The following is a 14,804-nucleotide window of genomic DNA, read 5'->3' as shown; positions in this document are numbered from 1 at the left end:
GGAGGAGGAGGAAGAGGAGGAGGAGGGGAAGAGGAGGAGGAGGGGGAGGAAGAGAAGGAGGAGGGGGAGGAAGAGAAGGAGGAGAGGGGAGGAAGAGAAGGAGGAGAGGGGAGGAAGAGAAGGAGGAGGAGAGGGGAGGAAGGGAAGGAGGAGGAGAGGGGAGGAAGAGGAGGAGGAGGAAGTGAGGGAGGAGGAGGAAGAGAAGGAGGAAGAGGAAGAAAAGGAGGAGGAGGAAGAGAAGGAGGTGGAGAAAGAGAAGGAGGAGGAGGAGAGGAGGAGGAGGAGAGGAAGAGAAGGAGGAGGAGGAAGAGGAGGAGGAGGAAGAGGAGGAGGAGGAGAAGGAGAAGGAGAAGAAGAAGGAGGAGAAGAAGAAGGAGGAGGAGCAGGAGGAGGAAGAAGAGAAGGAGGAGGAGGGGGAGCAGGAGCAGGAGGAGGAGGAAGAGGAGGAGGAGGAGGAAGAGGAGGGGGAGGAGGAGGAGTCGGAAGAGGAGGAGGAGGGGGAGGAAGAGAAGGAGGAGGGGAAGGAAGAGAAGGAGGAGAGGGGAGGAAGAGAAGGAGGAGAGGGGAGGAAGAGAAGGAGGAGGAGGAGAGGGGAGGAAGAGAAGGAGGAGGAGGAGAGGGGAGGAAGAGGAGGAGGAGGAGAGGGGAGGAGGAGAGGAGGAGGAAGTGAAGGAGGAGGAGGAAGAGAAGGAGGAGGAAGTGAGGGAGGAGGAGGAAGAGGAAGAGAAGGAGGAGGAGGAGGAAGAGAAGGAGGAGGAAGAGAAGGAGGAGGAGAAAGAGAAGGAGGAGGAGAGGAAGAGAAGGAGGAGGAGGAAGAGGAGGAGGAGGAAGAGAAGGAGGAGGAGGAGGAGGAAGAGAAGGAGGAGGAGGAAGAGAAGGAGGAGGAGGAGGAAGAGAAGGAGGAGGAGGAGGAAGAGAATGAGGAGGAGGAAGAGAATGAGGAGGAGGAAGAGAAGTAGGAGGAGGAAGAGAAGAGGATGAAGAGAAGAGGAGGAAGAGAAGAGGAGGAGGAGGAGGAGAAGAGGAGGAGGAGAAGGAAGAGGAGGGGGAGGAAGAGGAGGGGGAGGAAGAGGAGGGGGATGAAGAGAAGGAGAAGAAGGAGGAGGAAGAGAAGGAGAAGAAGGAGGAGGAGGAGGAGGACAAGGAGGAGGAGGAGAAGAAGGAGGAGGAGTAGGAGGAGGAGGAGGAAGAGAATGAGAAGAAGGGGGAGGAAGAGAATGAGAAGAAGGGGAGGAAGAGAAGGAGGAGGAGGAAAAGAAGGAGAAGGAGGAGGAGGAAGAGAAGGAGAAGGAGGAGGAGGAGGAAGAGAATGAGAAGAAGGGGGAGGAAGAGAATGAGAAGAAGGGGAGGAAGAGAATGAGAAGAGGGGGGAGGAAGAGAAGGAGAAGAAGGGGGAGGAAGAGAAGGAGGAGGGGGAGGAAGAGAAGGAGGAGAGGGGAGGAAGAGAAGGAGAGGGGAGGAAGAGAATGAGGAGAAGAATAATACGTAATAATAATAATAGGTAATAATAAGTTCCCTTGAAGCATGAAAAACAAAGTCCGCCCCTGACAGTGACATGATGAGATAACAACTGATAAGAGCTGATGTTTGATGAGCATACTCAAGGGTGGGGGAGGGTGCAGCTGATAAGAAAAAATTAGAGGTGATATTTGATGAGCATCACCCTCACTTTGTTTTTGCTGGTACACAAACATGTCTGTCTGTTTGTCTGTCAAGCCTGTCTATCTGTCTAGCTCTGTCTCAGAGAGAGAGCCACAAGACTACGTCATCATCACATTTACTCACATCTTCAAGCAGAGTATAGCACTTTGTCTGGATTTTTTGGGGTTATCCCAGGTAATTTACACTATGTATACTTGTATACTGTGTACCTGTGAGACAGAGATGGACAGACAGATAGACAGATTGAAAGAGAGACAGATAGACAAAGAGACAGAGACAGAGGTAGACAGAGACAGAGGTAGAGACAAATGTAGACAGAGACAGAGGTAGACAGAGACAGACAGACAGATATAGACAGAGATACAGAGATAGACAGACCCTAAACTTGGGGTTAACATCACTTTCCTCTTAAAAGAGGAGTGTTAATATGACATTACATCAGTGAATCCTTGGTGTTTGCCGCACTATTTGCTCTAGCTGGTGCTCAATTTAACTGGCGCTCCCACAAGGTACTAAGTGGTCCCAGATTTTTTTAATACCATGCACACTGAGTGTTAGGACCCATTCTATGCTGACAAGGCATCTCAGGCCAATCGTGCCAAATTTGAAGGCAGGAAAAATAAAACATATATGCGTTTGGGGCGCTATGCGTAAGAACATATATATACGTTTGGACCGTTTAAGGGTTAAGATGTCCCTCCAAACAGCAAATACATATCACAAACAACACCTTGAGAGTGCAGGCACTGTACTTCTCACCTCCAGGCCTCAAGTCCAGCTAAACGGTTTCCCTGAATACCTTTTCAAATGTTACTTTACTCACACTCCAGCAGCATGTCAAGTCATAAAAACCACTTGGCTCCACTCCTTTCTAACACATACACGCTTGCTGGATGTCTAGGACCCTCACACATAAATCCTCCTCTACTCCCTGTCTCCCTCCAACCTTTCTTAGGAGGACCTATACCTCATCTTCCCACCACTACAGATTTATGCACCCTCAAAGTCATCCTATTTTGTTTCTTTTCTTTCTTTCAACAAACCGGCCATATCCCACTAAGGCGGGGTGGCCCAAAAGGAAAAACAAAAGTATCTCCCTTTACATTTAGTAATATATACAGGAGAAGGGGTTACTAGCCCCTTGCTCCCGGCATTTTAGTCGCCTCTTACGACACGCATGGCTTACAGAGGAAGAATTCTGTTCCACTTCCCCTCTAAATGTTTCTAAATGTCTCTCTAAATGTCCAAACAACCTCAACAACCCCTCTTCAGCCCTCTGGATAATACTTTTAATAACTTTGCACCTCCTTCTGATCTCCAAGCTCCAAATTCTCTGCATAATATTCACACCACACATTACCATCAAAAACATCTTTACTGCAACATTCACAACCTATGCTTTACACTCATATAAGAGCATTGGTACCACTACTCGCATTCCTCTTTTTGCTTCCATGGATGACATTCTTTGTCTCCACAGCTGCCTCAATGCACCACTCACCTTTTTCCCCTCATCAGTTCTGTGGTTCACTTCATCTTTCATAGACCCATCTGCTGACAAGTCCACTCCCATATCTTTTCCAAATCCATAAATGCAACAAAAATTTCTTTACCCTTATCTTAATACTGCTCACTTAAATGTTTCAGTGTAAACACTTGGTCTATGCATACCCTACCCTTCCTAAAGCCTCCTTGTTCATCTGCAACCCTGCTTTCTGTCTGCTTGCCTATATATACTCCCTCCTCCTCTTCTTTCTGTTAGTGTGACTTTGTAAATGGTCCAAGTCGGACCGATACGTTGCCATTAGCTCTCTTCTATGTGCAGGTTATTTGTGTATAATTCTCTCGATAATAACTCTACCATACACCTTACTAGGTATACTCAATAGGCTTATTCCCTATAATTCTTACTCTCTTGTCCTCTTTGCCTTCATACAAAGGAGCTATACATTCTCTCTGCCAATCTCTAGGTACCTTCCCCTCTTTCATAGATTTTTATTTTTATTAACACATGGGCCAGTTCCCACCAAGGCAGGGTGGCCCGAAAAAAAAAACTTAAATCAACTCGACCCCTGCAACCACAAATAGGTGAGTACAAATAGGTGAGTACACACACAGACACACACACACACACACACAGACACACAGACACACACACACAGACACACACAGACACACACAGACACACACAGACACACACAGACACACACAGACACACACAGACACACACAGACACACACAGACACACACACACACACACACACACACACACACACACACACACACACACACACACACACACACACACACACACACACACACACACACACACACACACACACACACATATGAAAGACCCCTTGGGGCCAGCGATCATGTGGTTTTGAGCTTCGAATACACAGTAGAGCTACAAGTGGAGGGGGAAGCAGGAAGGCCAGGACGAATGAAACCAAACTACAGGAAAGGGGACTACACAGGAATGAGGAACTTCCTGAATGAGGTTCAGTGGGACAGAGAACTGGCAGGGAAGCCAGTTAATGAGATGATGGAATATGTAGAAACATTGTGCAAGGAGGCTGAGGAGAGGTTTGTACCCAAGGGTAACAGGAATAATGAAAAAGCCAGGATGAGCCCATGGTTCACCCAAAGATGCAAGGAGGCAAAAACCAAGTGTGCTAGGGAATGGAAGAAATATAGAAGGCAAAGGACCCAGGAGAATAAGGAGAGCAGTTGTAGAGCCAGAAACGAATATGCACAGATAAGAAGGGAGGCCCAATGTCAATATGAAAACGTCATAGCAGCAAAAGCCAAATCTGACCCGAAGCTGTTATACAGCCACATCAGGAAGAAAACAACCGTTAAGGACCAGGTAATCAGGCTAAGGAAGGAAGGAGGAGAGACAACAAGAAATGACCGTGAAGTATGTGAGGAACTCAACAAGAGATTCAAAGAAGTGTTCACAGTGGAGACAGAAGGGGCTCCAGAAAGCCGGAGAGGTGGGGTACGCCACCATGTGCTGGACACAGTACACACAACCGAGGAAGAAGTGAAGAGGCTTCTGAGTGAGCTAGATACCTCAAAGGCAATGGGGCCAGATAACATCTCTCCATGGGTCCTGAGAGAGGAAGCAGAGGCGCTATGTGTACCCCTAACAGCAATATTCAATACATCTATCGAAACAGGGAGATTGCCTGAGGCATGGAAGACAGCAAATGTGGTCCCAATCTTTAAAAAAGGAGACAGACATGAAGCACTAAACTACAGACCAGTGTCACTGACATGTATAGCATGCAAAATCATGGAAAAGATTGTCAGGAGAAGAATGGTGGAACATCTAGAAAGGAATGATCTCATCACCAGCAGCCAACATGGTTTCAGAGACGGGAAATCCTGTGTCACAAACCTACTGGAGTTCTATGACATGGTGACAGCAGTAAGACAAGAGAGAGAGGGGTGGGTGGATTGCATTTTCTTGGACTGCAAGAAGGCGTTTGACACAGTACCACACAAGAGATTAGTGCAAAAACTGGAGGACCAAGCAGGGATAACAGGGAAGGCACTGCAATGGATCAGGGAATACTTGTCAGGAAGACAGCAGCGAGTAATGGTACGTGGCGAGGTGTCAGAGTGGGCACCTGTGACCAGCGGGGTCCCACAGGGGTCAGTCCTAGGACCAGTGCTGTTTCTGGTATTTGTGAACGACATGATAGAAGGAATAAACTCCAAGGTGTCCATGTTTGCAGATGACGTGAAGTTGATGAGAAGAATTCATTCGATCGAAGACCAGGCAGAAATACAAAGGGATCTGGACAGGCTGCAGACCTGGTCCAGCAACTGGCTCCTGGAGTTCAATCCCACCAAGTGCAAAGTCATGAGGATTGGGGAGGGGCAAAGAAGACCACAGATGGAGTACAGTCTAGGGGGCCAGAGACTACAAACATCACTCAAGGAAAAAGATCTTGGGGTGAGTATAACACCAGGCACATCTCCAGAAGCGCACATCAACCAAATAACTGCCGCAGCATATGGGCGCCTGGCAAACCTCAGAACAGCATTCCGACATATTAATAAGGAATCGTTCAGGACCCTGTACACCGTGTACGTTAGGCCCATATTAGAGTATGCGGCACCAGTTTGGAACCCACACCTAGCCAAGCATGTAAAGAAACTAGAGAAAGTGCAAAGGTTTGCAACAAGACTAGTCCCAGAATTAAGAGGTATGTCCTATGAGGAGAGGTTAAGGGAAATCAACCTGACGACACTGGAGGACAGGAGAGATAGGGGGGACATGATAACGACTTACAAAATACTGAGAGGAATTGACAAGGTGGACAAAGACAGGATGTTCCAGAGACTGGACACAGCAACACGGGGACACAGTTGGAAGCTGAAGACACAGATGAGTCAAAGGGATGTTAGGAAGTATTTCTTCAGCCACAGAGTAGTCAGGAAGTGGAATAGTTTGGGAAGCGATGTAGTGGAGGCAGGATCCATACATAGCTTTAAGCAGAGGTACGATAAAGCTCATGGTTCAGGGAGAGTGACCTAGTAGCGACCAGTGAAGAGGCAGGGCCAGGAGCTTGGACTCGACCCCTGCAACCTCAACTAGGTGAGTACACACACACACACACACACACAGATGCAGTCTTCCCACTGGGATATCAGATCCTGAGGAAAGATAGAAGGAGCAGAGGGGGAGGAGGGGTTGCACTGCTCATAAAAGCTGATGGAGTTTTGAGGAAATGGAAGGCATGAATGAGATTGGAGGAAGGGACTACATAGTAGGTACAATTCAATCTGGGGAACATAAGGTAGTCATTGTAGTGATGTATAACCCACCACAGAACTGCAGGAGGCCAAGAGAGGAATATGATGAGAACAACAGAGCGATGGTGGACACACTGGCTGAGGTGGCATGAAGAGCTCAATCGTGCAGAGCAGTTACTGGTTATGGGTGATTTCAATCCCAGGGAGATCGATTGGGAAAACCTGGAGCCTTATGGGGGCCCCGAAACATGGAGAGCCAAGATGATGGATTTGGTACTGGAAAACCTCATGCATCAACACATCAGGGACACTACCAGAGAGAGAGGGGAGGATGAACCAGCAAGACTGGACCTTGTGTTCACCCTGAGTACCTCAGACATTGATGACATTACATATTAGAGGCCCCTCGGAGCGAGTGACCACGTATTCCTGAGTTTTGATTACATAGTAGAGTTACAAGTGGAGGTAACAGGAGTCAAAGGGGAAAAGCCAAACTATAAAAGGGGGGACTACACAGGTATGAGGAACTTCCTGTGGGAGGTGCAGTGAGACAGAGAAATGGTAGGAAAGTAAGTAAATGAAATGATGGATTTTTTTTTTTTTTTAACCCGTAAACAGTCCAAGCAGATCTACGTTCACATGTGTAGTGCTACAAAAGCAGATCTACGTTTTTTTACACATTTTCAAATGTAAAAAAACAAAAAGAAGATCTACTTTTTTTACATACTTTCAAATGTTGAAAAAACATATAGTATGTACGTTTGGACCGTTTACGGGTTAACAAGTCGGCTGTCTCCCACCGAAGCAGGGTGACCCAATAAAGAAAGAAAATCCCCAAAAAGAAAATACTTTCATCATGCAACACTTTCACCACACTCGCACATAATCACTGCTTTTGCAGAGGAGCTCAGAACACAACAGTTTAGAAGCATATACCTATAAAGATACACAACATATCCCTCCAGACTGCTAATATCCCAAACCCCTCCTTTAGAGTGCAGGCATTGTACTTCCCATTTCCAGGACTCAAGTCCGGCTATATAAAAATAACAGGTTTCCCTGAATCCCTTCACTAAATATTACCCTGCTCACACTCCAACAGATCGTCAGGTCCCAAATACCATTTGTCTCCATTCACTCCTATCTAACACGCTCACGCATGCTTGCTGGAAGTCCAGGCCCCTCGCCCACAAAGCAAAAATGCGAGGAGGCAGAGGAAAGGTTTGTTCCCAAGGGCAACAGAAACAATGGGAAGACCAAAGCGAGTCCTTGGTTTACCCGAAGGTGCAGGGAGGTAAAAACTAAGTGCATTAGAGAATGGAAGAGCTATAGAAGGCAAAGGACCCAAGAAAACAAGGAGATCATTCGAAGAGCCAGAAATGAATATGCACAGATAAGGAGGGAAGCCCGGCGATAGTACGAAAATGATGTAGCATGGAAAGTCAAGTCTGACCAGAAACTGCTGTTTAGCCACATTAGGAGAAAGACAACAGTCAAAAACCAGGTGATCAGGCTGAGGAAAGAAGGTGGGGAAATTACAAGAAATGATCAAGAGGTATGCGAGGAGCTCAACACGAGATTTAAGGAAGTATTCACAGTGAAGACAAGAAGGACTCTGAAGGTAATAAAACAAAAAGTACGACATTTGATGGAAAATTGATAAAATTATGCTCTCACGAATTTTGATGTGTCAGCAATATTTACGCATCGGCGATTTTGCCAACTTTGACTCCTATTTTAAGCCAATTACATTATTCCAGTTGACCAGATTCTTAGCTATTTCACTAGTAATACTTATATTCTGTTAATTGAGCACAAGAATTCGCCAAGTCAACTGTTTCAACTACAAAATAAAGTGATCGGAAATTGGTAATTTGGCCAATTTAATGCAAAGTTCAAAATACTTCAATTTCAAAATAGGGTCCAGAATAAACAGTGAAAGCATTCCTTGCACTAAACTAACATTTCCTCTGTTCATTAGTTATGTTTTCAGACTTTACTAATGAATTCCATTTTGATTTTCTTATTCACATAATTAATTTTTGTTCAAACCAAAAAATAGAAGATTTACTTTTGTGCAATATTGTAATAATTGTATAAATAATATCACCACATTTGTGAACGTATATTAGACCCACCAGCTGGCGTGTATTAGACGTGCGAGGTCATTTGTTTACTCTTGAACATCGGCAGAAATTTAACATTTCCACTGCTTTGAGCTCGGTTTCAAGCCATTTCCAGTACTAAAACCAGTCAAAATCATCTCTATTTCTGAGACTAAGAAATCGCAAATACAACTATAAAAAACACAATAAAAGACACTGCAAAGACACTGTTTTAATCAAAAATTACAGTCTAGTTTTTTTCCTCTCATTATGCACTGTGTGCTGCAGGATTTGTTTTATGAAGTGCACACATACCACATAGATGTATTCTCTCATATCTAGGCCAAAATTTACTTCTCACAGCTTATCAGAGTGAGCTGAGTTCATGACGTAGATCTACGGTTTGGACCCTCAACGTAAAGTTGTAGATCTATGGCACGGACCCTCAAAGGGCTAAAGAAGTATTTACAGTGGAGACAGGAAGGATTCCAGGAATTCAGAATAGGGAGGTTAACCAACAAGTGCTGGATGAAATACAACCGAGGAGAAAGTGAAAAAGCTGCTATGATACCTCAAAGGTGGTGGGACCAGACAAAATCTCTCTGTGGGTCCCTAGAGAGGGAGCAGAAGTTAATGCAAAATCTAGAGGATCAGGCACACATAACAGGAGAGAGACTGCAATGGGTCAGAGAATATCTGACATGGAGGCAACAAGAAGTCATGGTACATGACGAGGTGTCAGAGTGGGCGCCTGTGATGAGCGGGGTTCCACAAGGGTCAGTCCTAGTACCTTTGCTGTTTTTGGTATATGTGAATGACATAACGGAAGGGATAGACTCAGAAGTGTCCCTGTTTGCAGATGCTGTGAAGTTAATGAGAATTAAATCGGTCGAGGATCAGGCAGGACTACAAAGAGACCTGGACATGCTACAAGCCTGTTCCAGCAACTGGCTCCTTGAATTTAACCCTGCCAAATGCAAAGTCATGAAGATCAGGGAAGGGCAAAGAAGACTGTTGACAGAATAGTCTGGGTGGCCAAAGATTGGAAACCTCACTCAAGGAAAAAGATCTTGGGGTGAGTATAATACCGAGCACATACCCTAGGCGCACATCAATCATATAACTGCTGCAGCATATGAGTGTCTGGCAAACCTAAGAATAGCGTTCCGATACCTTGGTAAGGAATTGTTCAAGACTTTGTACACCATGTACATCAGGCCCATATTGAAGTATGCAGCACCAGTTTGGAATCCACACCTGGTCAAGCACTTCTAGAAATTAGAGAAAGTGCAAAGGTTTGCAACAAGAAGAGTTCCAGAGCTAAGGGGAATGTGCTACAAAGAAAGGTTAAGGGAAATTGGCCTGACAACACTGGAAGACAGGAGGGTTAGGGAAGACATGATAGAGACATACAAAATTCTGCGAGGAATTGACAAGGTGGACAGAGACAGGATGTTCCGGAGATGGGACACAGAAACAAGGGGTCACAATTGGAAGTTGATGAGTCAGAGATGTTAGGAAGTATTTCTCTAGTCATAAAGTTGTCAGGAAGTGAAATAGTCTGGCAAGTGATGTAGTGGAGGCAGGAACCATGCATTGCTTTAAGACAAGGTATGATAAACCTCATGGAGCAGGGAGAGAGAGGTTATTGTTTGGAAGGGGAATCTTCCTCCATAAGGACTTCAGGTATCAAGGCCCTATCCAGGGTTACTTCCCTTCTTTGTCTTTTACTGGCACCAGGACCAGCTCGAGTCACTGGACCCCTGTCGCACAAAAAATCTGTCCAGAGAGGTTTGTTTCTGGTGTGTGTCTAAGATTTGCATAAAATGGAACAAGGCATTGTCATTCAACATGTTGCAGACATGGTTTGCAACAGCTTTGTTAGGGTGATATTTCTTCACAAAACTTTGTAACTCGTTCCACTTTGCACTCATGTCCTTAATCACTGAAGAAGGCACATTCCCTCTCTCTTCCTCCTCCTCTGAAGCAATTTCCTTAGCTGCAGTCTCTTGCTGTTCCAGTTGAAGGTCCTGCAGATCTTCAGTGGTTAGCTCTTCCCTGTGGTTGTCCAACAACTCTTCCACATCCTTGCCACTCACATCCAACCCCATGGACTTCCCCAAAGACACAGTAGATTCCACAGTAGACATAAGGTCGTCAGGGTCAGCCTCAAGCCCTTAAAAATCCTTCTTGCAGACACATTCTGGCCACAATTTTCTCCAAGCAGAGTTCATTGTCCTGGAAGTCACTCCCTGCCAAGCCTTATCTATAAAACTTATGAAATTGAGGCTATTGAAGTGATTCCTCCAGAAATCTCTTAGGCGGATGCATTTGGTACGGTGGACCATTGTCAACTCTACGAAAACCAAGCATATGTACGAAAACTGGGACAAAATTTTGATGAAAAAAGTCGTCAAAAACAAAATCCTACAAAAACCAGGGCATACAAAAACAGAGGTTCCACTGTATATGTGAATAACATGACAGAAGGAATATACTCAGAAGTGTCCCCGTTTGCAAACGACATGAAGTTAATGAAGAGAAATCAGTCGGAGGACAATAAAGCAGAACTACAAAGGGATCTGGATAGGCTACAGCTCTGGCCCAGCAAATGGCTCCTGGAGTTCAGCCCCATCAAGTGCAAAGTCATGAAGATTGGGGAAGGGCAAAGAAGGCCAGACAGAATACAACCTAGGGGGCCAAAGACTACAAACCTCACTCATTGAGAAGGATCTTGGGGTGAGTATAACACTGAACACATCTCCTGAGATGCACATCAACCAGATAACTGCTGCGGCATATGGGTGACTAGCAAACCTAAAAATAGCATTCCGACTTCTCAGTAAAGAGTCATTCAGGACTCTGTATACCATGTACGTCAGGCCTATATTGGAGTATGCAGCACCAGTTTGGAACCCACACCTGGCCAAGCACACCTAGAAATTTGTGAAAGTGCAAAGGTTTGCAACGAGACAAGTCCTGGAGTTAAGGAGCATGTCCTATGAGGAGAAGTTGAGGGAAATTGACCTGATGACACTGGAAGACGGGGAACATGATAACATAAAATACTGAGAGGAATCAACAAGTTGGACAGGGACAGGATGTTACAGAGATGGGACACACCAACAAGGAGTCACATTTGAAAGTTGAAAACTCAGATGAGTAACAGGAATGTTAGGAAGTATTTCTTCAGCCATAGAGTTGTCCGGAAATGGAACAATCTGAAGAGTGATGTAGTGCAGGTAGAATCTATATATAGCTTTAAGAAGAGATACACCAAAGCTCATGGAGCAGGGAGAGAGTGGACGCAGCAGTGACCAGTGAAGAGGTGGAACCAGGAGCTGTGACTCAACCCCTGTAACCACAAATAGAAGAGTACAAATATAGGTGGGTATACACGTTGCCTATTAATTGTTACAAAAGTGTAGCTATCCTCATGAATTTTTATATTTTTTAAATATTTTTGTCATGTTTGAATGCCATACTATTTCTGCATTTTCCAGTTTTGAGCAAAATTATAGTGTTAATAACAAGTTCTGTCATTTTAGCATATCTACGTATATATGTAGGCTCTTTTAAAATTTGTCAGTGCAGCATAAAAATTCTTCACTACTTCTTAGTGACAATATTTAATGTTTCTTACAGTACTCCTTTATCCATCACACAGTATTTTTTTGCGTAATGTATATGTGGTGTATTATATTCCTTTCACTCACTCCTTTTACACTTCACTTTTTTTTTTTTTTTACACACTGGCCGTCTCCCACCAAGGAAGGATGACCTGAAAAAAAAACACTTTTATCATCATTCACTCTTGTCACTGTCTTGCTAGAGGCACGCAGATACTGTAGTTTAGATGTCCCTCCAAACTGCAGATATCCCCACCCCTCCGGGTATGTAAAAGAAGAAAATCAAAAGCCATTATAGGAAAGAGTAAGGTGATGAGGATAACTAAAAAATTAGGTGATGAAAGATTGGATATCAGATTGGAGGGCGAGAGTATGCAGGAGGTGAATGTATTCGGATGTTTAGGAGTACACGTGTCAGCAGATGGGCCTGTGAAGGATGAGGTGCATCATAAAATTGATGAGGGGAAAAGGTGAGTGGTGCACTTAGGAGTCTGTAGAGACAAAGAACTTTGTCCATGGAAGCAAAGAGGGAATGTATGAGAGTATGTATAGTTATACCAATGCTCTTCTGTGGGTGTGAAGCATAGGTGGTGAATGTTGCAACAAGGAGAATGCTTGAGGCAGTGGGGGTGTTATGTCTGAGGACAATGTATTGTGTGAATATAATGCAGAGAATTCATAGTCTGGAGATTAGGAGGAGGTGTGGGATTACCAAAACTATTATTGAGAGGGCTGAGGAGGGGTTGTTGAGGTGGTTGGGACATGTAGAGAGGATGGAACAAAATAGAATGACTTCGAGAGTGTATAAATCTGTAGTGGACGGGTTGGCCTAGGAAAGGTTGGAGGGAGGGGGTAAAAGTGGTTTTGTGTGTGAGGAGCTTGGACTTCCAGCAAGCCTGTGTGAACATGTTTGATAGGAGCGATGGAGACAAAGGGTTTTAGGACTTGATGTGCTGTTAGAGTGTGAGCAAGGTAACATTTATGAAGGGATTCAGGGAAACCGGCAGGCCAGACTTGAGTCCTGGAGATGGGAAGTACAGTATCTGCTCTCTGAAGGAAGGGTGTTAATGTTGTAGTTTTATAACTGTAGTGTAAGTGTGACTCTGGCAAGACAGTGATGGAGTGAATGATGATGAAAGCTTGTCTTTTTTGGGCCACTCTGCCTTGGTGGGAAACAGCCAGTGTGTTAATAATAATAATAATAATAAAAAGTCGCACCTCCTCCTACTCTCCAAGCTGTGAATTCTTTGCATAATATTTACACCACACATTGTCCTCGGAGAAGACATATCCACTGCCTCCAGCCTCCTCCTCGCTGCAACATTCACAACCCATGCTTTTTACCCATACAAGAGTGTTAGTACCACTATGCTTTCGTACATTCCCCTGTTTTCCTCTATGGATAACATTCTTTGTCTCCACAGATGCCTCAGTGCACCACACTTTTTTTTTCCCTTGTAAATTCTTTGGTTCACCTCATCTTTTATATACTCTTAAAATAGATGGTATCTTTTGTTTCTTGAGGAATCAAAACATTGCTTCAGTCCCCCTCAAAAATGCTGCATTGTATCAGCTCAGAGGTGCTAGTTGTTCATTATATTACTTTTTCTCCTCCACAGAGTTTTGTTTCTGGGTTCTAGAGCACAGCATTTGTTAGGTCAGGCTGAAAATTCTTTCTTAGATACTAGTAAATGCCACTTTCAGACTCAGGGTATTCCTTTACACCCTCTACACCTCTCAAGGAAGATTCCTAAATGCCAGTGAGGGGCTTTAGATCATCCAAGGAATTATATCTGACCTTCCCTTCCTTGGATCGAACCTGGTTACCTCTCATTCTTTCAGGCGCTGTATCATCCTACAGGTTTAGCATGCTCACTGTGAGGGTAATAATAATAATGCATCCTCCAGACTTGAAAACTGAGACACATAAGTTGTATTATACTCTGATGTTTGAAGAGCTTGCTTTTTTTTGTCATGTGTGGCATTAGGTCCTGTTGCTGTCTAATGTAAAAATGTTCATTATATGTGTTTTTCTTGCCCAAAGCTTAGGAGCCACATTTTAACATGTTGTTAGATACAGTTAGCAACCTATTTAAGCCCCAAGAAATGCTCAGTAATATTTATAATTTTTGTAATAGTTTTTTGTTCCAAATAGCATATTTATGTAATGAAAGATAATTATAAACATTTTTTTATGCCAGTAACTCGCTATACTTAATGCTTATCTTCTGTAGAGATCACGTGATTCTGGAGGCCGTGATGAAGGGACTGAGGTGAAGCAGCAGTTAGGAAGTCTGGAGTTTGTAAGACGTGTCATAGACAATCGCATTAACAGAATAGACAAAGGGTCAGAAACTGATTCCATGGGTAAGTTGCTAAATTGCTTTAAAATCTAAAGGAATATTAGTTAATGTTTTTTAACTAATTTCTTGGGTCCACTGCCACCACTCGCACACCTTAAGAATGGCTAGTGCTCCACTACACTTCACTCTTAAATAAAAAAAATTTGCAGATGAGTATCCTGGATCTACCCCCAGATGTTTTATTTATTTGTTGTTAAATAGTTAATTCATTATTTTTAACATAATTATTTTCTTCTGTATTGTGATTAAAGTTACCATATATTACAAGTCATAAGATG

At 44.1% G+C, this 14,804-nt stretch overlaps 1 protein-coding gene across 1 annotated transcript in view; it reads left to right on the top strand.

Annotated features, from left to right (window-relative positions):
- Positions 1-14,318: 14,318 nt before the first annotated feature.
- Positions 14,319-14,804, top strand: part of LOC128701167 (sorting nexin-13) — a 102,119-nt gene continuing 101,633 nt past the window's right edge. The window contains exon 1 of the mRNA XM_070100599.1: positions 14,319-14,530. Within this exon, the coding sequence (XP_069956700.1) occupies positions 14,527-14,530 (4 nt within the window). The 5' untranslated portion in view covers positions 14,319-14,526. The remainder of the gene's footprint in view (positions 14,531-14,804) is intronic.

The sequence above is a fragment of the Cherax quadricarinatus genome, chromosome 73 (genome assembly GCF_038502225.1).
Source record: "Cherax quadricarinatus isolate ZL_2023a chromosome 73, ASM3850222v1, whole genome shotgun sequence".
In the NCBI taxonomy this organism is placed as follows: domain Eukaryota; kingdom Metazoa; phylum Arthropoda; class Malacostraca; order Decapoda; family Parastacidae; genus Cherax; species Cherax quadricarinatus.
Note: the sequence above shows the minus strand (reverse complement) of the source record. Positions and strands in the feature narration are given on the sequence as shown.